Consider the following 26,011-nt stretch of genomic DNA (forward strand, 5'->3'; position numbering starts at 1 on the left):
CAGACATTTTTTAGCAGTATTTTCCCCCTTCTTTTTTGCATCGTTTCAAAAAGGTGAAGTTCATCTGACATTTCCATTTTGTTGCTTCTTGAGAAAGCAGCTAAGAAATTGGTTATTATTTTTTTTACTAGATAAATTTCTGCATAAGCCACAGCTGCTGAGAAGACAGTGAATACTGCTGTGTTAAAAGGGGCCTTTTGCTTGTCTGTATAATTTGCATACATAAATCTTGCTGCACGACTCTCGACTACTTTGCTCACTTACCTATGCACAATCACGTCTTCATTTGCTCATTTTTAACTATGCCTAGACCTTTCCTTATCTCTCTCTAAATATGTAAGAAAGCTCATCGCTATAATGCTTAAGTTAAAACTTAAAGTTTTGTTACTAGACAGTCAGTTACAATTTATTTGTAATATACAAAGTATCTGAATAAAATAGAATGGCATATGAGGACACTAGGAATCTATCTGGTTCCCAGAGATGTCCGATACAGAACTCCCACTGACTTTAAAGGAGCAGGACTGGATGGTGAAAACAGACAAATTCACAAATAGCTCCTTAAAGAAAATGCAGAGTCAATTTTGCAAATCTTAGTGGCAGAGGTGCACTGATACATCAGTCCAATATCAGATTGACACCGATAAAAAGAAAATTGTCTGTATCGGAAATTGGCCTGATGTGGCTGATAATATGGCTGATAAATGGCCTGTGCACATGTGCAGCCACAGGTTAGCATGTAGGCAGTGAGGAGCGCAGCCCGACAGCTTGGAGAGTTGCATGTAGCTGGTAAGTCTGTTGTGTTGGAATGGGAGGGAAGAGGCATGGGGCGGACAGATCATGACTCTGGCAGTGAGAGAGGGAGTGGGGCTGGGGCTGCCCAGGCAGGACAGGGTGTGGGATGAAGCTGCGGCTTGTCCAGAGGGCAGCTCCCACTGCTGCGTGCACCCTGGGAGGGCACGGTGGGGGGACATGTTCCCCTGGATCTGTGCACGGTGGGGTGGAATGCCACTGTGGGTTGGGACCGAGGCTGCACTGGGCTCTTCCCAGTGGTGGGCCTAGGCCAGGTTGTGCTCGGGCAGTGGTGCCGGGAGGGGGGGGAAGACTATGACAAATTTTGGGGTGGCTGCAGCCCTGCTTTGTAGCTCTCTCTCAGCTCTGCCACCACCTGCTCCGAGCACAACCCAGCCCAGCCCCCACTGGGAAGAGCCTGGCACAGCCCCGGCCCCAGCCCGCAGTAGCAGTTTGCCCTGCGCGGATCTGTGAGGCACACCCCCACCCTCTGTGCCCTCCCAGGGTGCGGGCAGCAGTGGGAGCTGTCCCCCACCACAAGCCATGGCTTCATCCCACACCCCGTCCCAACTGGGTAGCGCCTACCCCAGCTCCTACCCTACCCCACTCTCCCTCAGCGTGGGGGCCTTGAACTGCCCCCCATACTCCTTCCCTCCCTCTTTCCCATCCATCACAGCTGATTTACCAATATGATTTCCAATACAGAATGGAAAGCTACGCAGCTGGTATCGAGCAATATGCCTTGGTAAAAACTGAATATCAGTATCGGCCTCAAAATTCTCTATTGGTGCACCCCTGCTTAGTGAGACAAGGTTCCTTGGGTGAATTTGATATCTTTTATTAGACCAACCCAAATGGTTGGAGAATAGTTATTAAGCAAGCTTTCGGGTTCAAAAACCCTTCGTCAGGCTAAGGAAGCTTCAGCAGCTGGTGTGTGCTCTTAGTGGGCCTTTGTACACACCACAAAATTGGCCTTTAAAAAGTGGCTTAAATGGCTTTTTGCACTGCTTTAATGGCATTGCTGTTTGCACGCTCAGCAGCATATTGTACTTTAATAGCACTGTTTGCATGCTAGGCAGCATATTCTGCTTTAAATTATTTTGGTATGTAGCAAGATAAAACACCTCTGAGGTGTTTGTTTGCTACATAACAAATTGCAACAGTGCACAGGGAGCTGGAAGCCACTGGCCTGCCAAGCCTGGAACAGCTCAGGGGTTGTGGGACCTGGTGGCAGCCCATGTAGGCAGGCTCCACTGAAGAAAAAAAAGGCACTGAGCCTGATCTTTTTTTTCCCCCTCTTCCCTGAGTCTGCCTGCCTGCCTGAGCTGTGCGGGGGCCCAGTGCTTCCCTCCGTGGGTACAGGGGGACTGGTGCTTCTCTCTGTGGATGTGGCACCCCCCGGGACCACCCGGGCGCCCCTCTACAGCTCAAGGGCCACTCGACCTGCTGGCAGCTCCCCCACTCCACCGAAGAGGCAGGTAAAGATTGGGCCACCACCTTTGCATACAAGCCACAGGGGTTGATTTCAGTTTAATTCTCCCTATATTGAAGTGGTGCTTATAAAAACCCACCATTTCAACTTAGGGAGAACTAAACTGAATTAAACTCCCGTGGAGTGTACAAGCAGCCAGGGGATATGAGACATGCTGAAGTTAAAGCTCAGCTACACGGATTCCAGAAAAAGGTTTGGAACCTGGACTCAAATTCTGAAAGCCATCCTGTAGCTTGTGCCCTCAAGTAACATACATAAAGGGCAAGAGGCTGAAGAAGAACCCAGAGGATCCCTAAGCCTGTTTCTAGCCATCAGTACATGCCAATGACAGTAAACTGCATCTAACTGGATGACCTGGTGGCAACATGGTGGGGTAGCTCCTATAAAATACCACAATGTTACAACTTTCAGAGTAAGATGAGTATAGGGTGCCTCAAAACCCTAGCTCTCACTGCCTTGTGGATACTCCTTGATTGGAAAAAGGTTAAGGGACATCCCCCTGACAGAAATGTACCCTTGCTGAGGCATTAGGCCAGGGGCGGGCAATTATTTTGGGCAAAGGGCCACTTACTGAGTTTTGGCAAGCCAACAAAGGCTGCATGACAGGCAACCCAGGGCAGATGCATATTAATTTTTTAGGGGCCCCATAGGCTGGATAAAGTGGCCTGGCAGGCCACATTTTGCCCACCCCTGCATTAGGCAGTCAGCAGCAGCTCTACTCTTTTGCTGTCTCGCAGAACTACAATCATTGAGGCACTAAACATCTGGACTCGGTCTGGCTTTTAGACCGTCTTGATGGTAGGTCTAGGACAGCCTTCACTCCTCCATACTCTTGCCTAGGCATATGTGCTGAAGGTCTTGGTGTGACAGTTGCATTGACTTACTGCACGTACTCCATGATCCAGAGGATCAATGGTTGCCAAAATAGGTGCCAATGCAGAGAGCTGCTGCATTTAGCAAGGGACCTGGAGAAACCCTGGTGCTTGGCTTCCCTAGCAAACAGAGGAAACATGGGGCAGTTTTACACGTGCTCCAGGCATGAGCAGTACTTTAATTAGAGAGTTACTCTATTTAAAAGCACTGTGGTATCTCGTGTATCAGCATCCTTGCACTTGAAAACGGTGGTGTGGGTCCTTGAACTAAAGCTCGTTCAATGAGCTCTAGTTCAAATGCCCCCCCCACCACTTTCAAGCATGGTGATGTTGATACGAGATGCAGGAAGTTGCAATTGCCACACTCTAGCAGACTTGATTAATTTCAGCACATCAGAGCAGCCTTGGCACTCGTGTGTAGGCATCTATCGTGTTTTAGTTGAACCACACGCTGTTCAGATTTTGCCCTTACATAATAGGAAAAAGCAGCACTAAAAATAGGCAGACTGCTATAAGGGAAAAGCAGAACTGCTGTGCCTAATACATTTGTTTCGTTTGGAAATCAATCACTATCTCAGTTTAGCGATTAAGCTAGGAACCATTAATCACCTTTTACTTTATTTTTTTTAAATAACTGCTCTTTTGTTCAAGTTAAATCAAAAGGAACACTATAACGGGCTTGATCTGATTTGCACTAAGGCTACCAGGTACTTGCCACTGACATCAATATAACCCGATACAAGCAGCAGGTGCTTTGCCAGGATTTGCAACCTCCTGGGTTTATATTAAGCAATAGCATGCTCATATTAAACAACAATATTTCCAAACTGAACTGCTCTAATTCTCTGGAGAAAGTACATTAAACATAAAAGCCAGCTATTTATTCAGAACTATATATTTGACTTATCAGGAAGACTACAGTCATTCCTGTTTTTCTTTGGTAACTTCCTTAGCTTATAAGTAATTTATTCACAGTTCAAGTGTACCGAATGGCAAAGAGCTGTACACACTTTTCACTATTATTCAATTAACATTTATGATCTTACTTTTTTTTATATAATCAGAACTGCTAAAGTAGAAAAAAAATGTCAAACCAGCCACCAGATCCAAAATTAGCATTTTATTCAGAACGTCAGGGTCAGAGGTGTATCATTTATATTCTGGTACACAATACAGAGGCAAAGCTGTTCTCAGAAGTCTCCCCAGTTTAAAAGCTCCTTTCTTTCCAACATACTGTATATTTACTCAGGCCACCCCTTTCTTTTTTTGGTACAAATTATGTAAAACGTTTGTGCTAAGAACTTTTCTCCCTCCCCAAACCAAAAAAAGAAAAACGAAAGAAAAAAAATTGAGTACTCTAACTACAGTTCAACAATTGAATCAATGTCACTTGTTTGCAACCTGTTTTGTAAATACTTTATCCATAACGAAAGATATAAACATGCAAAAACCTGAATCCATAGTCCAAATAATACATACACATGTTCTGAAGTTTCTGCACTTCTCCATAGACTATGCCAATAAAACATTATGTACACATACCATTTTTACAGTGAAGTGGGAAAAAATACCAGAAATTTAAAAAAAGGAAAAGAAAAAAAAGTGTACATGGATTAAGACCAAAATGTGTCTAACATTCTAGTGTAAGAAAAAAAACATCAGTTCTGCTACAAACTGGTGATATGAAAACTCCCTTTATTTGCAACCAGCTGCATAAGTTTTAGAATTTTAGTGAAAAAAAAAAATCCCCTAGCATCTAAAACTAGAAGTAATGTACATTTTTCAATCTCATGGTCTTCTTCCCCAGGTAATAAAATTGTTCCATGAGGTCTTCCCCACCCCCCTCATTTCCTTATTTTAATAAAAGCAATGCAATGTAACAAAAGCATGTTTGAAGCATATCATGGTTTAACTTACTCCTCCCTACCCCAACATATTTCTTCTCTTTAATGCATTATTTCAGAAATCAGTACCATTAAAGCCTTAAACATAAAACTAATTCCGATCTGAAAAAGGTACAAAAAGGCACATAAAATCCCAGTGCTTCTGTACTGTAAAATTCAAGTGTAACTGAGCTCAATATTTTTTTCCAAACAGCATTGGATTACTGATATTCCCACTGAGCCCAAATTGTTTTGCAGCCTATGCCAAAGCCTTCAGCAAGCACTTGTGCTAGTAGACTACAAAGTTAAAGCCTAGCTTCTGTATGCTTTTGGGGAATATCAGCTGAAATGTTTGTACTTGTCCAAAAACAAAGTTCACTTTGAAGTTCAGTCATCACCTCCACCATACATATCAGCAAGTTTCTTGAAACGTGGGCCCCAGTCATTTAGGTAGTCGTAGTCTTGCTCACCACCACTACTTGAAGAGTTGAGAGAGCTCAAAGATCCAGCAGTAGAACCACTACCTTCATAGTCAAAGACTAAGAGGGAGTCATACGGTGGGGCCGTAGGGTCATTGTCAGCTGCTTTAAGTCCCTGAAATAAATAGGGAAAAAAAAAAAGAGAACAGTCTATATGCAATACAGAGAGCAGAAATATAAGAATCTCTCGATTCAATTATACTAACTACTGTCTGAGAAAACCTCCTTCTTACTTTTATGCATTTCCACAAATTTCACCTAATATAATGGCAGTAATATTTTTAATACCTGAACAAAAATATAAATAATTACACTTCCATTCCAGTGGTCAGGTTGCTAGTGCTCAGTTACTGGACATTTAAGGCCTAATCCCAATTGTTCTTACAGGCACTGCAATGTCAAAAATTTGGGTGCCTTGCCCATAAGACCATGCGTGAAAAAGACTTCCCTGAAGAGACGGGGAGGCGGTGGGACGCCGCACCGGGAGCCGATCACGGCAAAAGTGAAACAGTGGAGGCCAGAGCCGCCACGGGAAAAGATGAAAGAGGAAAAAAAAGCAGAGGAATCAGGAGCCGGGAGCAGCTCCTGTGTCAACCCGGGCACACTTTATAAGAGCGTGTTGGGGCCGATTGGTCGGCCAGGCACCCAATGCCGGGATAAAAGACCCGGCAGACGAGAAGCTCAGGGGACTGGAAGTGGAGTCCTCAACTGGCCCGAAGGGGCCAGAGCACTTGAACAGTCCCAGCAAGGGGACCTGGTGGGTACCCCGGAAAGGGGTCACGGCAGGGACGCAGGGCCAGAGAGGCCCCAAGGATCTACTTGCAGGGTCAACGTGGACCAAGGAAAGCGGATGCGACGACTGGAGTACAGCAGGACCCAGCAGGGCCAGGATCCGGACGCAGCTGACGGATGGCAGGTACCAAACCCGGGGAGGAGTCGACATGCCAGGGGATGGAACACTGCCAAGACCAGATGCCATGTGGACAAGGAGAAGGGGGGCCATGGGAGATGCTCGGCTCAGAAGCATCACCATTAGCCTGTGGCCGAAGACCCCGAGAGACCGAGCGCCAAGAAGGTTCAGAACATCAACCTCGAGAACACAGGTGACAACATCACGGTTGGTGGTAGGTGGGGTGCAGGGGAGGTAGAGCACCAAGAAGAAGGAATAATGGGAATGACCAAGGGAAGGCACCAGGGGAGGCGGGACCAAACATCGTCCTCCTAATACAAACATAATCAAAGATGTGGCAGACGAGGCCCCTGGGGGACCAACCCAAAGTCACCCCAATAACCAGGCTGTGCCACCCAAGGAGCCATGGCGAGGTTCGAGAAGTACCCACACGTGCGACATTCAGGGGAAAGGCATGGGAGGTTACACCATGATATAGACTTAGCTGTCTCCAAATGGCAATCCAAAGCCCTTACATATTAAGCAAGGAAGACACTCCTCTAGAAGAGTGGATTCCAGGGACTACAGCCTGTTCCCCGGGTATTTTTGCTTTTGGACCAAAGACCATCTAATACAGAAATGAACACACTGTCCCGAAACACAGACTAGAAACCTGGTCTCTTCCCCATCATGGGTTGCAGGGTTGGTCTCTCTCTTGCTTATGCTCCTTCTGGCCACCTGTATCTTGTGTTTTCCCCTGCTCAGTCAGGGCTTTGTGGCTACTACAGCAGGGCAGATCTGGATTGCTTTTTCATGCTTTAGGATATGTTTAAGTTACATCCCTGGTACTCCCAGAAAGAACCTCGCCTACCTGTTCCTCCACATTGCGCAAACCCTGGAAATATTATGGGGAAGCTGCTCTAAAGGTGTCCCCATCTCCATTCCCAGATGTGCTGGAAACAGAATGTGCTACTTTGAAGTAGCACATTGGGGTCACTTCCAGAACAGAGTCACCCATTTTGTTTGCAAGTTCTAGATTGCTTGAGAGCACCCCCTCCTTAGACTGCTGTGGAATACAGAGGTACCCATACATACCTTATTTAGTGGTACCCGTACATACCTCAATTCTACTTCACCTCCTTTCTATTTTAGGTAGTTATGAGAACAATTTAGTTCAGGACTTTTCAATTTAACTTTATCCACAATGCTATAGCTTCAGAAAGCATTATTGTTATTTCTACTGCAGTAATAGAAAGCCAGTGTGCTAGGTACAGTACAAACACATCATAGTCACTTGACAACCTGCCAATAATTAGATTCTATACACAGAAAAATATATAAATTTGTTGTATATTTTTTCAAGTATAAAATCTAATTATTGGACATTTGCCTTGAATTTGTCCCCTTCTCACTTCTATAGCAGGGAAAATAAATATGGTGGGGAACAGGTAGACCCTTGCCCTCTGTCCACCAACTTCTCCCCCCTGAAGCCCCTTCCCTCCTTATTACTGTCAGACCCTGCTCTCCCTGAGCACATAGAAATGAAGGGCAAACTTGAAAACGCTAACCTTGAAATAAACATGCCTGTAGTAAGTTGCATATAAGTAAATTACTATGGGTACCACTATATTTAGGTCATCCAGAATTGATGCATTTTACCTTTAATCAATCTACTGCAATTTTAGCACAGGTACATTTTTAAGCAGCACTTTTGTATCTGCTTCTATATAGTGCAAACTAAGCATGTTATCAGTCCAAAGCCAAAAGGCTCATGATTTACCATATTGTTGATTAGGTTGGCCCCAGCAGAGTCAACTGTGTTTCAAGCCCTGGTGACCCCCTAGCTCAGCATTATTCAGTATGCAGGTGTGTCCAGATGAGCGCACACATGCTTTTCCCCAGGGACAAATAACAGACATATAATATGTGCTACTGTTACTTGTCTCCAGGGAATGTCCAAGCACATGCGCTCTGGCATATGGCAAGCTGCCTCAGGTGGGGTAGGGGAGGCTTGGGCCAGCACCTGGGCCAGCCCCAGCAGCCTTTCCTGGGGTCCTGGGAGCCTCCTGGGACTCCAGCAGCAGTGATCTGGCAGCAGGGAGCCTGGCTCCAGCTGTCCAGGCTCTGGTTGTGGCCGATGCAAGTACCAGCAGCGTGAGCCACTCCAGTGTTATCAGGCATTGGTTTTTTTTGACACCAGGATCTTCCAGTGTCAACTGCCACTCATCCCCCAACCCATGCTGCAAATTAGCAGCGTGGTGAACACCTGTACGTGTGACCACCCATGCTGACTGGGGGGGGTGGAAATCTCACCTTGTATTCATGCAAGTACAGTAGTCTGTCCATCTGTCTGGGCACAGACAGATTCATACACATACACACACACACACATTAATATACATATTACACATACACACACAATATACATATTACACATACATATACACACACACAGACCATGATCCATATACCTCATGACCTAAAATATAAACAAGATATGATAGATGATCAGATGGTAGAGACAAAAATAAAAGTTAAGAGATGTAGGTACATGAGCATAAACTAGTTCTAATAACCCTTGTGAATAGTACTAGCCTTACCACTGAAAAACAGCTAGTCTTTGGTCCATCTATACATTCCACAGCCAGGATTAAGTAACTCAAATCATTAAGGGTGCCTATACACGAGCCTGGAAGCTGCTCCTACATGCTGCAGTTCCAGTGCATCAGACCAGATTCGATTAATTGAGTCTGCTGGAGCTGGCAATTACTATGCTACAGCAGCCTCCCCTGTCTCCTGTATCAGCACCCACATGCTTCAAAATGGCAGTGGGGGTGCTTTCTCTAAAGCCTGTCAAACAAGCTTTAGAGAAAGCACCCCCACCACCATTTTGAAGAGCAGGGACACTAATACATGAGATGCTCCAGGCACTTTAATTAAAGTGACTCTGAGCCGCTTTAATTAAAGTGCCCCTCCAACTCCCAGAGCATGTGTATAAATACCCTAAGAGATATTATATAGTGCCCTATTCAGTCCTTCTGTTACTCATTGAGAGAAGTGATACCACTTAATGGCATAGGCTTGATGAGTTTACCACTATCATACAGGAGCTTTCACATGGTTTTTACAAGCAAAAATAAATTTTACAAGATCAACACTCAATCTTAGCCAAAAGGCCGAGAAGCAACGTATGATGAAAATCTGGACATGCGCTTTAAGGGTTTTTTCCAGTGATATTTGGGTTCCAAGATTATAACTTCTTCTATTACAAAGTATTCAATCTATCAGACCACCAAACTGAGGTTGTAACTATTTTAAAATCCTGCCTCTACAGCTCAACAACCCAGATTAAAACAATACCAACTCTCTCTTTCCTCCTCCTAAAACAAACCAAAAAACCTCCAAAGCCTTAGCACTCTGACTTTATCTTAATTATTTAATTATCTCGAGGTTTGAACGGCTGGGTGGTGGAGCGAGTGAAAGACGTCTGACGAATTCAGCAGGCTAGAATTGCTTTGTTGGCGAAACTTATTTTCAGAGTTGGAATTATAGGTAGAGCTGTTGCCAAATCTCATTTGGGAGGGACTTTTTTTTTTTCTTTTTCCCAGAAGATGTCATTTTGCAACAAATATAGAGCTAGAAATGTATCCTGGTTCCCTGTCTGGACAAAGTGTTTCATTTGCCTGCATTATGAAGATTCGTTTGGCTTAAATAGTAACATGGATTTTTGGGACAAAGGTTCCAAGGAGTGTGGAGCACATCCCAGGATTTGATTAACAAGGATTTCCACTTTCGCGCCAAGAAAAGTTAAGTATTAAGTGACAGATACTTTCAGATGCTAAGGCCACCTGCATGTGCCCAACACAAGGAGAGTGAGAATGTTCCACAGTCTACACAGTACTTCTCAACCCACGCAAATCATCTGAAAGGGCTTCTCTGCTAGTCACAGGCATTATTTAGGGGCATGAAACATGCATCTTGTGGACCACTGGAAGTTGGCGGCATGGCCTGACACACAATATGGGGCCCTTGGGCCCTGGTAAACATGACAATTAGTGGCAGGAGGGTGAGCAAGGGCTGATACAGCTCCGCTCACCCTCTGAATACTTTGCCCATCGCCATCTGCCATGGTCCCAGCCCCTTGGCTACTGCTGTATGCCCTAAAACTGAGCTAGAGCCGTGTCACTGGTGACAGCTTCAGCTCCAGTATTGGACATGCAGTAGGAGCTGAAGCTGTGCTACATATCCAAGGTCAAAGCAAGAGCTGCTACCACTGCATGCCAACAGGAGCTCTTTGGTCCAGATCTGGCCAGGGGTTCAAGGTGAGTTTGAGTCCCCTGAGTGAGAGGGAAAAGAAATCCCTTGTAAAATCCCATTTTGACTAGAACCCAGTGAGAGTATAAACAGGCAGGCAGAGAGAAGAATCTGTTGCTTTTCCTCTCTCTCCCCCTTGCCACTGACTTTACCCTACCCCTGACCCTTTCCTGCTGTCCTATGAAGCACTACTCAGCTCTAAGAAGGAAAGCAGTACTTTATAGAAACTGCAGGCCCGATCCACTGTCTCTTAATAGCACTGGTGAGATGGGAGCAGCTCCCATGCCAACAATTCACACAATAGCTCCAGAATCCTCCTCCCGCCCCCGCCCCATCTGTAATTTCATGCTTTGAATGCTGAATGGCTGTAAAGGGCATTAGGACTGAAGGGATATAGTAAAAAAATGCTGGAAGCTGTTAGAAGTCCCTACCAAAGCAAGAGTGAAAAAAGTACCTGCTCTAGAGGTCTAGCATTGTCACCGTAAAGCGAAGGTTCAGTTGTGAACCTAATCACATGTCCACAAAAAAGTGGTAAAGACACCCCACTCCCTTGTGTGGTTTCACTGGGACTACCTAAGGCAATGGCTCTAGGAGAGTATAACTAAACCAGGGATAGGCAACCCCCAGTACGCATGCCAACTAGTGGAACATGGAGAGATTCTCCTCAGCACACCAGAAGGTGCGCTGAGGTAAAAGGTTTAAAAAAATTTTTTTTTTTTTTTTTTAATTTGCTGCTCCAGACTCTCCAAAGCAGCCATAGCTCCTAGCACTGCGGCAGGTATTGGGAGCAGGGTCAGGAGAATGCAGACTGCATCTCTGCTGCATTCTTGACTTTGCCCCCAAAGCCTGCTGTAGTGCTGGGAGCTTTTATGAAGCTTTGTAAAGCACTCAGCACCACCACAGACATCGGAAGCCCCTTTTTCTCTGCATATACGAAGAAAGCACATGGCTCAAGGTGGCAGATAGCTCAGTAGCATGTTGGTGCTGATTATTGTGCTTTGCAAACGGAGAGTTTAATGTTGCGTATCATTCAGTTTATTTTGCTCTGTTAAATCGATTCATACCCAGTTGTTGCTGTGTCTCAAACCAGTTCATATTCAGTTTTTTTACTTTCTTAAAACAGCTCATATTCAGTTTATTTTAATTTCTCTACTTTGCATTCCTAGATTTAAACATTTCATATTGCTCACTTTTTTGTGCATTTTTCTGCTCTCTCATAGTCTTCTTGGAAATACTTACCCAGATTTATACTTACTTCAAATCATTTAGTTCTTTCTGATTTTCTGCTTTCTGTTTGCTTGTTTACATTGCTTGGCCTGCCTTTGGTTTGCACAAACTTCAGGAAATTTTAGTTAGAAGGCATACAAAGGTAACATCCTCCCGGTTTCACTCCTCGATCCCCCGTTTTGTTCCTTGACCCTCCTGGTTTTGGGCTATGGGCTGAGGAGGGAGCAGAGGATCGAGATAGTCAACCAAAGACTGCGGCACTGGTGTCATTGTGAAGGCTTTGGCTTCCATGATCACAGTCTACTCTTTGGTGAGAGAGGCAGTGGTCTGCTGGGAAGAGATGGCCTCCACCTCACTCTGCTGGGGAGGAGGCTCTTCGCAGCCAGACTGGCTGACCTGCTCGACCAGGCTTTAAACTAAGCCCGCCAGGGGATGAGGGGACTACCACCACTACAAGCCCACTGGGCAACCTTTGCAAATCCAGCAGGCTAAGGCACTTAAGGGAACCCACCCCTACCCCAGCCCTGGAACAATCTGTAGGGAAGGCAAGGGCCCCCAATGGGACATGTACATACCTGTACACCAATGCCAGGAGCTTGGGGAATAAACAGAAGGAACTGGTCCTCCTGCTAAACAAGAATGACTACGATCTCATAGGGATAATAGAAACCTGGTGGGACTCCAGCTATGACTGGGCCACCGTTATAGATGGCTATACCTTGTACAGGAGAGATAGTGTGGACAAAAGGCACAGGGATGTAGCTCTCTATATCAAGGAAAGCTACACATCCCTGCAAGCCAACACTGGCACCAGGGTGGATGACTGGAGTCTCTCTGGGTTAAAATCCGTGGTGAACATGGCACAGGGGACACAATTGGTGGGAGTCTACTACACATCTCCGAGCCAGGATCAAGAGCTTGACCAGGAATTCAGCAAGGAACCGGTGAGTGAGGCTGCACGCTCCTGGTGCATGGTTAAAATGGGAGACTTCAATTACCCAGACATCTCATGGGAAGAGCACTCGGCCAGATCCAAACGGTCGTAAAGCTTCCTCACGTGCGTGGATGAGCTCTGACTCAAGAAGACTATGGACTAACGAGAGGCAAAGCACTACTCAACCTGGTACTAGCAACTGGGGATGACTTAAATCAGCAACTTAACGATCGAAGGGAAGTTGGAAGACGGTGACTATGAGCTGATCACCTTCACCATCCGCCGTAAAGCTGGCAAGTCAGTCAGCAATGCAGAAGTCCTTGACTTCAGGAAAGCTGACTTGGACAAGCTCAGGAGGCTTGTTGGCGAGGCCCTAAGGGACCAGGACCAGGACCTAAAGAGGAGGGGAGTTCAGGATGAAAGGTTGCTCCTCAAGGGAGCAATCCTGGAAGCACAAGAAATGTCTATCCCATCTTGGAGGAAAGGCAACAAAAGCCCCCTTGGCTCTGCAAGGAACTAGCGGACCTCCTGCATCTAAAAAGAAAGACCTATAAAGGATGGAAGGCTGGATCCACCTCAAAGGAGGAGTATTCTGCACTGGTCCGGACCTGTAGGGCGCAAACCAAGAAAGCCAAAGCTTCAACTGAACTCCAACTGGCCACACGTATCAAGGACAATAAAAAGTCTTTTTTTAGATACATGAGGAGCCGGAGGAAAAGCAAGGGTAACACTGGACCCCTGCTACACCATATGGGGTAACTGACAACCAACACCCAGGAAAAAGCCAACCAGCTTAGTGGGTATTTTGCATCGGTTTTTCACCAGCCCCAAGGGACATCCCTGCTCAATATGGCATGGGACAGCCAGGGTGAGGGAGAATTGTTACCCTTCAATGTGGACCATGTGAAGGAACACCTTGAGAGGCTGGACACCTTCAAGTCAGCCAGCCCAGACAGTTAACACCCGAGGGTACTTAAGGAGTTGGCAAGCAGCATAGCTCAGCCACTGGCATGGATCTTTGAGGACTTGTGGCACTCTGGTGAAGTGCCCGAAGATTGGAAGAAGGCCAATGTGATGCCTATCATCAAGAAAGGGAGGAAAGTAGATCTGGAGAACTACAGGTCCATCAGCCTGACCTCTATCCCAGGTTAGATGTTGGAAAAAATTATCAGAGACCATTCTTGACAAACTGGCTGATGAAAACATCCTGAGGGATAACCAGCACAGGTTTGTTGCAGGTAGGTCTTGCCTGACCAATCTCATCTCCTTCTATGACCAAGTGACATATCACCTGGACACGGAAGAAGAGATTGACGTCACATATCTTGATTTTAAAAAAAGCCTTCAATCCGGTATCTCACGATCATCTCATGAAAAAACTGGCAAACTGTGGCCTCGGCTATATCACAGTCCGATGGCTGGGGAACTGGCTCTGAGGTCGGACCCAGAGAGTGGTAGTTGGCAGAAGTCAATCATTGTGGTGCGCAGTGACCAGTGGGGGCCCCCAAAGTTCCGTCCTTGGGCCTATACTCTTTAACATCTTCATTAATGATGTGAACATTGGTATCAGAAGCGGACTGGCCAAGTTCGCCGATGACACCAAACTTTGAGGTAAAGCTTCCACATCTGAGGACAGGATGATGATCCAGGCTGACCTTGACAGGCTCAGAAAATGGGCGGATGAAAACCTGATGGCATTCAACACCGAAAAATGCAAGGTACTCCACCTTCGGAAGAAAAACCCGCAGCATGCTTACAGGCTCGGCAGTGTTACGCTTGATAGCACCATGGCTGAAAGGGACTTGGGGGTCATGATTGACCACAAGATGAATACGAGCCACCAATGTGATGTTGCAGCTGGTAAAGTGAGCAGAACTGGCTTGCATCCAGAGATGCTTTTCAAGCAAACCCCAGGATGTCATCCGCCCACTGTACTCGGCCTTCAGTATTGCATCCAATTCTGGGCTCCACAATTTAAAAAGGATGGGGAGAAGCTTGAGAGAGTCCAAAGGAGAGCCATGTGCATGATCAGAGTGCAGGAGAACAGGCCTTATGATGAGAGGCTGAGAGCTATGGGACTCTTCAGCCTGGAAAAGTGCAGGTTCAAGGGGGGATCTGGTAACTGCCTATAAGTATATAAGGGGTGTATATCAGGATCTGGGGGAACGCCTGTTCACCAGAGCGCCCCAAAGGATGACAACGTCAAACAGTCACAAACTCCTGCAAGACCATTTCAGGCTGGGCATAAGGAAGAACTTTACTGTCCGATCCCCCAAGGCCTGGAACAGATTGCTGCCAGAGGTGGTGCAAGCACCTATTATGGACTCCTTTGAGAGACATTTGGACGTTTATCTTGCTGGGATCCTTTGACCTCAGCTGACTTCCTGCCCCTGAGGCCAAGGGCTGGACTTGATCTCCCAAGGTCCCTTCCAGCCCTAATGTCTATAAAATCTATGAAACATTCTGAAGTTTTATATTGTTACCAACTTTCAAAAAAAATTTTTTTTAAAAGAGCAACTTTTATGATTATTAACTACATTAATCTGCAGTGCGTCCTCCCATGTATAGCACCACCCTGGTTTTGTGTGTCTCACATGCCAGCACTCCGGCACCTTATAAGGTAGACATTACCTTTTTTTGGCATGCCTACCAAAAGTGTTGCCTACCCCCAAACTAAATGCTTAGTACTTTCCCACACAAACCGGTGGTCAAAGACATTGCTGAAAAGGCTACAAAGCAAGACAGTTCTCAACTGAAATAGATGGAAGATAGAGAAGGAAATCCCTTCGAGATGCAATTCTTTTTTGGTGCTTCTGAACTACTTCCTCATGTAGCTCCAAGCTTAAAGGCTCAGTCTACTCCTCGAGTTTTTAGAATATTGAACAAATGCCCTACACTAGAATCTCTGAGAAGCTTATCAGTGAAATGGCCACATAGGGGACTGAAACGTAGAGGGTACAGTAAACAGAGCCCACCAGTTTTTTCAGCCCTGAAATTCCTTCCACTGGATTGGCAGTGTTTTCTGTAAGGCCATCAACCGAAGGATCTACTTCAGCAAGCATTGACCAGAAATAATATGTCTGCCAAAATTCACTAGGGCTTAGTGAAGAGTGAGTTGAATGCGAGGCCCCTGTCAAGCCTCTCACTCTTAAATTAGTTTTAACTATGCTTTATGTACTGACAAAATTCTCTTCCTGACAGAAATGATTATCTGAAGGATCAAGTACCTCACTGGAGGTTATCCTTTTACAGTAAACTTTGTCTGATATAGTATAAGAGATCTTAATCTAAACTGAATATTGTAGGTTTAATCACATGACATAACTGACTACTTTACGGGCATTGATTTTTCTAGAAACAGCCTATATAGCTAAACTCCTGGACACATTCATGGGGAGATGAGGCTTAAGGTATAAACCTAAAGCAAACTGCATGGTAGCAGCTGTACATCTGAAAGTACAGAAGCAAGCAGATGGTACATTTAAAAAAGCAGGCATTTGAAAGTGTGGCAAATTTAGCCCAGATTCATCCAGAAACAGATCTGCCAATGCTGCAACGAGTACAAATTGCTTTTAGGGGCTGTCATGCATTCATACTTTTTAAAAATATGACACAGTTTGACATGCCACTGGTTATCCCATAGCCTAGTTGCTGGTTCAAGCTATCTACTTTTGGGATAAACTTAACCAAGAAAAATGCTTTGATTTTCAGACGGTAAAACTTGCAACTAAGCAAGTTATTAATTGTCAATTATCTGATCAGAATAACTAATTTTTTCATGCTCTGTTTTCCATTCAAGCAGCCCTAATAAGGACACAGAAGTAAGGGGAAATTGTAAAAAGCCTGTAATTGGTGTAGGTCACATCTGACCTGTCAATGCCTTAAAGAATCTCTTGAAGTAGAAACAGAATTTTATTTACCAGAGTACAACTGGATCTATACTGCTAAATATTTTCCTTTTCAGCCTGACCCCTTAAGCTTGCTCAAGGCAACAGGACGTGGATGACCAGGGAGGAGGAAAAAAGGCTGTTTCAGCCTATGAAGTTGTGCAAAAATACTAGGATCAGAGATATCTTGTAAAAGCTATTCACAATGTTGGCCTGGAGCAGAAACAGACTTTGTTGTAGTTTTCAGAGCTGATTGTGCACAAGCCCAGGGGGCTGGATGTGATGCACTTGAGGGTGCTGAGACTCTCAGAGTTGGCTGATGTGATTGCAAAGCCGCTGGCCATTATCTCTGAAAACTCGTAGTGATAGGGAGTGGTCCCATACAACTGGAAAAGAGCAAATATAGTGCCCATCTTTAAGAAAGGGAGGAAGGATTCAGGGAACTATAGACCAGTCAGCCTCACCTCAGTCTCCAGAAAAGTCATGGAACAGGTCTTCAAGGAATCAATTTCTAAGCACTTGGAGAAGAAGGTGATTAAGAACAGTCAGCATGGATTCACCAAGAGCAAGTCATGCCTGATCAACATGATTGCCTTCTACGACAAGATGATTGGCTCTATGGATATGAAGAGAGCAGTGGACATGATATACCTTGACTTAAGCAAGGCTTCTGATACAGTCTCCCATGACATTCTTGCAAGCAAGCTAAGGAAGTACGGGTTAGATGAATGGATTATAAGGTGGTTAGAAAACTGTCTGGATCCTTGGGCTCGGAGGGTAGTAATCAATAGCTCAATGTCTATTTGGTAGCTGGCATCAAGTGGAATGCCCCAGGGGTTGGCCCTGGGGCCAGTTTTATTTAATGTCTTCATCAGTGATCTGGAAGATAGGGCAGAGTGCAACCACAGAAAGTCTACAGATGGCACCAAGCTGGGGAGAACAGCAGATATGCTGGAGGACAGGGCTAGGATTCAGAGAGACCTATACAAATTGGAGGATTGGATCAAATGAAATATCATGAAGTTCAATAAGGGAAAATGCAAAGTCCTGCACTTAGGACAGCACAGTCCCATGCACTGGTACAGACTGACTGGCTAAGCTGCAGCTCTGCAGGGTTAAAGTGGACAATAAGCTGAATAAAAGCCAACAGCGTGCTACTGCTGCAAAGAAGACTAACAGCATACTGGGCTGCATTAAACAGGAGCATTGCCAGCAGACTGAAGGAAGTGATTCTTCCCCTCTATTTGACATTGGTGAGGCCACATCTGGAGCACTGTATCCAGTTGCACATGACTTGTGAGGAGAGGATGAAGGAACTGAGTTTATTTATTCTGGAGAAGAGATGACAGAGGGAATTTAATACCTGAAGGGTAGTTACAAGGATAATGGAGCTAGACTGTTCCCAGTGATGGAAAACAGCAAAACAAGGAGCAATGATCTCAAGTTGCAGCAGGGGAAGTTTAGGTTAAGTATTATGGAAAAAATCTCCCACAAGGAGGTAGTAATGCACTGGAACAGGCTATACAGAGCGGTTGCTGAATCTCCATTCTTGGAAATTTTTAAGACCTGGTTAGACGAAGCCTTGGCTGGGATGATACAGCTGAGAATGGTCATGCTTTGAGAAGGGGGGTTGAACTAGATGATCTCCTGAAGTCCCATCAAATCCTAATTTTCCCTGATTTTATGATCCTGCCTCTGGATGCCCAGCTTGTGAATCTGACCCAGGATCGCTTAGCAGACATCCATAGACAAAAACAACTTTCCCACCTAACTGTGGAAAGACTCTGTCAAACATGTCCAACATGAAGCCCACATTACAAACTGAATAATCTTTTTCTCAAACTGAAAGTTGGCTTTTCCTGGTTTAAAATCTATAGCTAGTAGTGGATAAAACAGAACTGTTGGCTCCACTGACTTTATAATGTAGTACTGTCAGGGAAAATTCATTGTTCCAGAGGCTGCACTTAATGTGCAAACTATTGCCTTGAGAAAAGGAACCTAGAGGTAGCATAAATTTAATACAACAGCTCTTCAAAGACAACAGACTTTTTCCCTTCAGTTTGGCAAAATATTTTTGCAGAGCACACATTCAACAACGAGCTATTTTTGCCCCTCTGTTGCTAAACATTCATCAAACTGACCCCACCTGCCAGATACTTTTGTAATCTGTTCGTATGCTCCATGACAAACTAGCCCTTCTTTTTTTTTAATTATTTTTTTAAAACGTGTTCATTACCACAAGGAGTCACAGTTCAATGGAGCCAGTAGGGTCATAGGGACTTGGATTTCCTCTCTGAAGATGTTCAATGGATGGATAAACTGCCTGAACTGCAGTTACAAACTTTACAAAGATATGCCAAGTTGAAATGTCTCTCTCTCTGCCCTCTTTGCTTACTAGCCTCTACTGTTAACAGAAGACAGAAAGGACAGAGTTTTTACCCAAAGGTGACATGACAGAGGAGTTTCAGTGACCTTAAAATTAAGTTATCTATATTAAGCAGCTATAATGTTCTTATTTTATTTATTACCAAATGAAAGACATTTGTAAATGACAGAGTACTGAATGGAAACTGAGAATGGTTTTGAGCTTCTATTTTCATTCATTCCAATTTTTAATCAGATTGCATAAACTTCTGTAAGGAGAGAAAGAAAAGAAAAATAAAAAAAAGACTGCATCAACCTACCTAAAAACGGGAGGGGTTTTTTTGTTTTGTTTTTTTTAACAAGAGAAAACAGTGAAGGACCTGATCCTGCAACAATATCTAGTATCAGTTGTTAGCAGCAAGATACTTTAAAATGAATTGAGGATCCCTAGCACCTTGTGGGACAAGATATTAGTTTTTAATGTAAATTTAATTTGCTTCTGGCTGGATCTTCTGTTGATTAGAAATGTATCTTTAGCCATAAGCACTTTACCACACTACAGGTTGTCTGATATTTCTACCACAGACATGGAGGAGAGTTGGGAAGGAGGGGGAAGCAGCAACTCCAGTTCAATACTGACTGAACAAAACCACTGCAAGGTATGTTTAATTTGTGCTATCAAGCAAATCTTAAAGTACTCTAAGTGTGAATATTAAGTTTCATATTCTGTAGGTCATGCTTTAAAAAAAAAATCATATCTACAGAGGTTTCTTAATAACACATGACTTACTTCAACTGACTTGTTTGTACACTGGTCTGGAAGAAAAGATTCAACCCCCCCACCCTTTAAATTAGACATCTACCCACTGAAACAAACAAAATAAAGTCCCCACGGTAATTTTGGTCATTTCCCTGCAAAGCACATTACAATGATAAATCATGACTGGAATTGTTTTTATTTAGAAACAGGCTACATTGTTAACTGTAACTTTATAAATATTTCCAAAATATTTTAATAGCATTTCATATTTGTAACAGCTGTTTTCAGCTGACAGGCCATTAGAACAGTACACCAGGCTCACTGACAACATCTTATCAGGTTAGGTAAATGCAATGCAACTGATGACAATTAGGTGGTAATATATTACACAAGAAATAAACAATCTATTGGTGTCAAGGGAAAGGGGGCAAAAGTTGATTTGGTAGGTCTTCTCTTTTTTTTTTTTTTCCTATTTTGGGATTTGGTAGCAAGAATGGGGGGAAACCCGATACTAAATTATTTTTAGAAAGAAATTCTCTCTCAATGCAAAATAAATGAGCTATATTACTTTTCTCTGGAATTCAGGAAGGATTAAGGTTTTCTTCATTTTTTTTTTTTTTTGGAGAGGCTTTACAAGATTAAGCTCTGTCTCTAATTTTTAGCCCTTAAAATCGTTCCTCTGCAACTGGAGATAACTGGCTCGTTTGCTGGTTGGTCAAGCATAATATTGTGGCACCAAGGATATCTGAATGGACACCACAGTGTTTAAAAAAAAAAACTCAGTGAACTTTTTTGCAGCTAGACATCTACAATACCTACTTGGATCAGAACCGATTAGAATGTCTTCCAGTTAGATAGCAATCTTACTTGCAACATAATCCTTGCTGTCATCACTACCAACATTTTAATAAGATTCTTCATGCAGAAAATAGTTTGGTGAAAAATTCTTGTACAGGAATTCTAGAGCTCTGGACCAAGGGGCCAGTTTCACCAGTTATGGGACCAAGAATTTAAGTCTCTCTCCATTCTTCACTGTTACTTTATTTAGGGCTTGTGCAAGCAACTTTTCATCTCCATTTTGGAAGGTTAGAGTCTTCACTTGGGATAACTGACTTGTAAATGCAATTTCCTTGCAGCCACTAAGTTTGGGTTCTTGCTTTTACAGCAAATCGCAATGAAGTCAAGGATGAGTAATTTATACAACTACTGAGAGGGCCTGCCCAAACTTTGAACCCAGTGCTTTTCACATCAAAAGTCAGGATCATGCTCTCAGACCAACAAGCCCCTGTAGTGTCCACAAAGCAGATATTCCTGTCTGAAGACAAGACCTCCTTTGATCTTTAGATTCTCATGTGTTAAGTTGCTGATCCTGCAATGGTAATAATATCTGCATGGTCAGTAACGAGGCAACACAAAGATTTTCCACAGGTTGTCCTTTTTCTTGAAACCTATGGCCTTTTGGGGGGAGAAGTCCTTCTGGGGCTACTGGCATTTTGTTGTTAACTGGTATTAAAGCAACCAGGGAAAGAACCTGAATGTACAGCTTCTGCGTTCACAATTGGGAGGTACAGAATGTTGCTGGAGAGGAACCATGTAGAGACAGGAACTCTTCTTAAGTTTCTCATAAATGACTGTCTGGGCCAAACTGGGGTGCAGCTTTGCTTTTTGGTATTAATGCTTCCCCTAGTGTTTTTAGAAGGGAACTAGCACCCCTTTATTTTTCATCCGATACCCTGATTATAGACAGAGCCACTTGATTACCAGGAATTTGAAAAGATGGCTGCCAGTTTCCCAAACGGATTAACTCCCTTTTTACGTACCGAAGAAAATACTTTAGGAAGTATTAGGGACATTATTCTAAAATAAAATCTTGATTTTTGTTTTGTTTTGTTTAAACCACAAGACATTTTTTCCTTATGCCTCCAGTAACAAATGGTGGTGTGCAGTTGCACAGAAGACATTCTACACAAAGACCATCCTTGAACTCTGAGGCAGAGTTCAATGGCAGGGATCCATTTTCTTCCCATTCCTTCCCTGCACAGTGAGTGTGTGTTGGGGACGGGGGGGGATGAGTGCCAGATAGTTAAAATATTTGTCCTTTTGATACTAGAGTCAAAGAATCATCAGAATACACATACGTAGCAGGCTTAGGTTTGAAAAGCAAGAAGCATAAGCTTCTAATTGAAGGAAGGGCAGCAGAGGCACTGATGTTTCCTCATACCTACTTAATATGCAGCCTAGGACCCTCCTTTATTGGGATTCCTTCCCAGGGAAATCCTGGTGCTACTTCCTATAGCAGATACATAACTACATAGAGTGGAGAGACTGATATGTGTGGCCTACCCTCTATCTCCAAGCACCATCCCTGCCAGAGTGAGGATCCGGGCTAGCCAGAAATGAATATAGCCACAAATGAGTATAATCCTTTGAAGCTCTTAAAATTGCTACATTGCACTTATTTCGCTGTTCTGGAACAGGGTAAAGGGATCATGTATCATAGTACAGAGGTTTTGCATTGGAGGATTTGGACAGCTGAAACTTCAATCTAGGGATTCTGCTACTGACGACAGAAGGCTGGAACCCAAATGGCATCACTACTGGTCAAAAACTAATTAAAATGATAGAACAAATAGTTTAGGAGAAGTCCAACCTCCAACTTGTTTAACCGGCAAAACTTCTGGCAGTTGAAAATCAAGAGCACGACTTGGTCCTGAAGCCCAAGCAACAATGCTGAATAGCCTGAGTCAAGAAAGAAAAGGGGAAGATGGAGATATTATGTGCTAGAATAATGCATTGGAGTCAGAGTTTTAAAAAGAAAGATGTGTTGAAAACCTCAGCCTAAAGAGCTTAAAAAGGATTATAAACTGTTATAAAGACTTAAACATAAACATGTTTTTATTTAATTTATTGCATATTCAAAGGTATCCAACTTGTACTTGCAGTGGTATTCATGACAGTACTTACATTACTAAAGGTTTACTCATGCAAATAAAGGTAGCCGGAAGATTCCTCTACTTTTCAATACAAAAAAAAAAAAAAAAAAAAGAGGTGCAACAGTGAGATATTGCTCACATATAAGAGCTGTTAATGAAATTAGTGCTTCTGTATCTGTACTATAGCATGCATATGTGAGGTTAAAGCAAGGGGCCATCTATTATTCCAGTTAAGAATGCACACAGGCACAATACATCACTACAAGACATCAGGGCATGACAGTATAAGCACACAGGAACTATGTCACAAGAAGAACTGAATGATCAATTCATAAATACTTTATATGAGGTTAGATTATCTCTAGGTTTTTAAGTTGACTAGATGTGTTAAACTCCCCATCCCTTCCCCAGTTGTATTTCTACTGGGCTGATTAAAGAATGCTCAGACAGTGCAACGGTAGAGGGAAAGCAAGCGCTATTTGTACAAAAACTCTTTCTTCCGAGTAGGATTTATATAAAAAGAGGAGACTTGGTTCTGTTTCTGCTCACGAGCTCAGGAATGTTAAACATGCCATTTAGTCTATGGGGCTAGTAGATGAGCCGCTAATTCAGGGGCAGGGTGAACAGGGCACGGCTCACTGCCAAAATCCATGGTATAGCACCCCACTGGGGATGTGTGTTGGCAGCCGGGGGTCGAAGGATAGTCACACCACCTCTTGTAGTTCCCTGATGCTGCTTGCTCTGCTACTGCTAGGTCCAGGTCTGGTTCCCAAGGAACCCTGGATTTCAGATATGGTTTGTGGGGGCCAGGAGAGTTCAACATCCCTGCTCTAGCTGGTCAGGCATGCGCGGAAACGGTGAACAGAGTGCAGTAGCTTATCCATCCCTTCTTCACAACACAAGGTGGACTAAGAAATCTACTCCCTGCTAATATTACCTCAATAGTTTCTTCAAAACAGTAGTCACTGTGTACAAGAACATTTGTAGGATACAGAACTGAAAGGGGAGTGAATCACGTGATAGAGTTATTTTGTTTCAGAAGTCAAATCAGTGTTCATAGGAGCATTTTTGCAATATCTGCCCAGCTCAAATCAGTCACCTTAATCCATATATTCAACCAAAATTAGAAAATGTCACTTACAAACTCGCCACATTTTCATACCCCACTTTATTTTTCTTCTTATGCTGATAATTTTTTTACTATTGTTTCTGTACCAAGTACAAAGCATCAAGAATACACTGAACTGTCTTTTAAGTTCTACAGAGACAAGGTCCGTTTACAAATGATGAAAAAAATATTTAAAAGAAATATGTCTTTGAAAACCTAACAATATATGGTATATTCTGAATCTCGGTTTACTCAGATCTGTCTTTTGTTACTCTGAATGAATCGGAGAAAGCAGAGAAACTCGTAAAGCTCGCTGACAAGGCGAGTACTTAAAACACTTACATAACATTTAATTTAGCTGCCCTGCTCACTAATCTTATTCGATGGAACCCTTTCGGTCTTTTTGAACGTATTGAATTTCAACTATTATCTGGATTCAAAGGGCAATGTGTGAGGAAACTCAAAATGAACTCCCATTATTAAATTAATCTGAATTAATACATGAATTTAGGCTAAAGTATAATTTTGTTAGTCTATTTATTACTTGGAACCCATGGAATAATCCCTCTTGGAGATATTGTGGTTACAGCTGATAACATATTATGAATGTAATTAATACAAATGTACAAAAGTTAATTGGTATATCTTTCCTTTCTGTTTGAATGAGTTAATTAAATTTGTCTGCACTTAGAAGGGACATATTTACTTCTATCTAGCAAGATAATTTTAATTGTATAAGCAAGTTTTAAAAAGTTATTATGTTCTAAATGTAATAGCTATTCATGCAGAGTGCAATTATCAACATATAAAAAGCCGATCAGATCTTTCAAGGACACCGTTTTTTCTCTTTTACCTCATTAATGAAATCTCCGATGTCCCCAGGATGAGGAGCAGCTGATCTGACTGGGTACTGAGGTTCTGCATGGATTGGTCTTTCATCAAGCCGTCTGATTCCAACAGGTTTGATGGCATCTGGTTCTACTGTGTCAGGCTGCTGAAGCTGGCTTAAATCATAATCCTATAAAATGTGAAACACAGACAATGAGTCAGGATAATTTAAAATAATTTTGTAAGAGGAAAAACCAGAAGGAAAATAAAATAATAAGGACACTTTTTGCAAAAGACATATCTTTAGAGGAACATTTATCGAAAGTACTTCCATTGGCATCCTAATAGAAATCCACCAGTTACACAACGTTCTATCAAAGCATCATTTCTTTCATACTCTTTTTTTATCTACCTTTGCAATATCATTCCAGCTATCTGTATCCCATCAGTTTGTAAAGCAGATCATCAATTTTCCATCAAGAAACATAGTATTCTTAAGTGACTAAACAGCTTTCCTAGTACAGTATATGCTGATTTGCTGCATAAAGCAAAGCTGACAAATCTGACTCATACTTTTTAAAACAAATAAATGTCAGGTACACTTATTCTGTGACAAAAACTAGTGCAGAGCTCTGCACAGTTTTATAATTCTTTCAGAGAATGAGTTTAAGACTGCTTGCTGATTTCATGTGGCTTCCTTAATATGAAAGCCAAAGGGGGAAAATGTCATGCAAAGTACAAAGCTTCTCAGATTTGGCCTTAATTCTAATCACTTTCTGAAGATTACTCTTGGATCTGATCATTAACTACTTGATTCTGCAGTTTCAAAATCTAGCTGACTGATGACACTAGCAGAGCATTAAAATTCTGTCAGTGGAAGCAAGGAACCCTTTAACTAGTTGAACGTTCATGGATTTAAGATAGAGAAGCCAGACTGGGGCTGTATTTGAGCTGCTGCTATTATTGTTTGTATTACATTAGTGCCTAGGAGCCACAGTCATTCACTCCATTGCGTTGGGCACTGTACATATAGCTAAAAGCCGGCCCCTGCCTCTCGAATTTACAAATCAAAGCTAAGCTCATAAAATGTATGCCAAACCTGTCCCTTGTGTACAAACAGTCAAATCAACCTTACTGCTCTATTTCATGCCAGCTGCCCACTGACCCATGATCCATTTCCAGCAGTCAGGTGTCCCTGAAGCCAAATTCCCAAGTTATTAGTCATATCCCATCTTCTTCCCCATAGTGG

General features: G+C 43.2%; 1 protein-coding gene across 1 annotated transcript in view; it reads right to left on the bottom strand.

Moving 5' to 3' along the window:
• Positions 1-4,261: 4,261 nt before the first annotated feature.
• The window catches only part of CDH2 (cadherin 2), a 191,498-nt gene continuing 169,748 nt past the window's right edge, over positions 4,262-26,011 (bottom strand). Inside the window, exons 18-19 of the mRNA XM_025214267.1 lie at positions 24,788-24,952; positions 4,262-5,633 (exon numbers count right to left, since the gene is read on the bottom strand). Coding sequence (XP_025070052.1) covers positions 5,427-5,633; positions 24,788-24,952 — 372 coding nt within the window. The 3' untranslated portion in view covers positions 4,262-5,426. The remainder of the gene's footprint in view (positions 5,634-24,787; positions 24,953-26,011) is intronic.

This window comes from Alligator sinensis, unplaced genomic scaffold, assembly GCF_000455745.1.
Source record: "Alligator sinensis unplaced genomic scaffold, ASM45574v1 scaffold117_1, whole genome shotgun sequence".
Lineage (NCBI taxonomy): Eukaryota > Metazoa > Chordata > Crocodylia > Alligatoridae > Alligator > Alligator sinensis.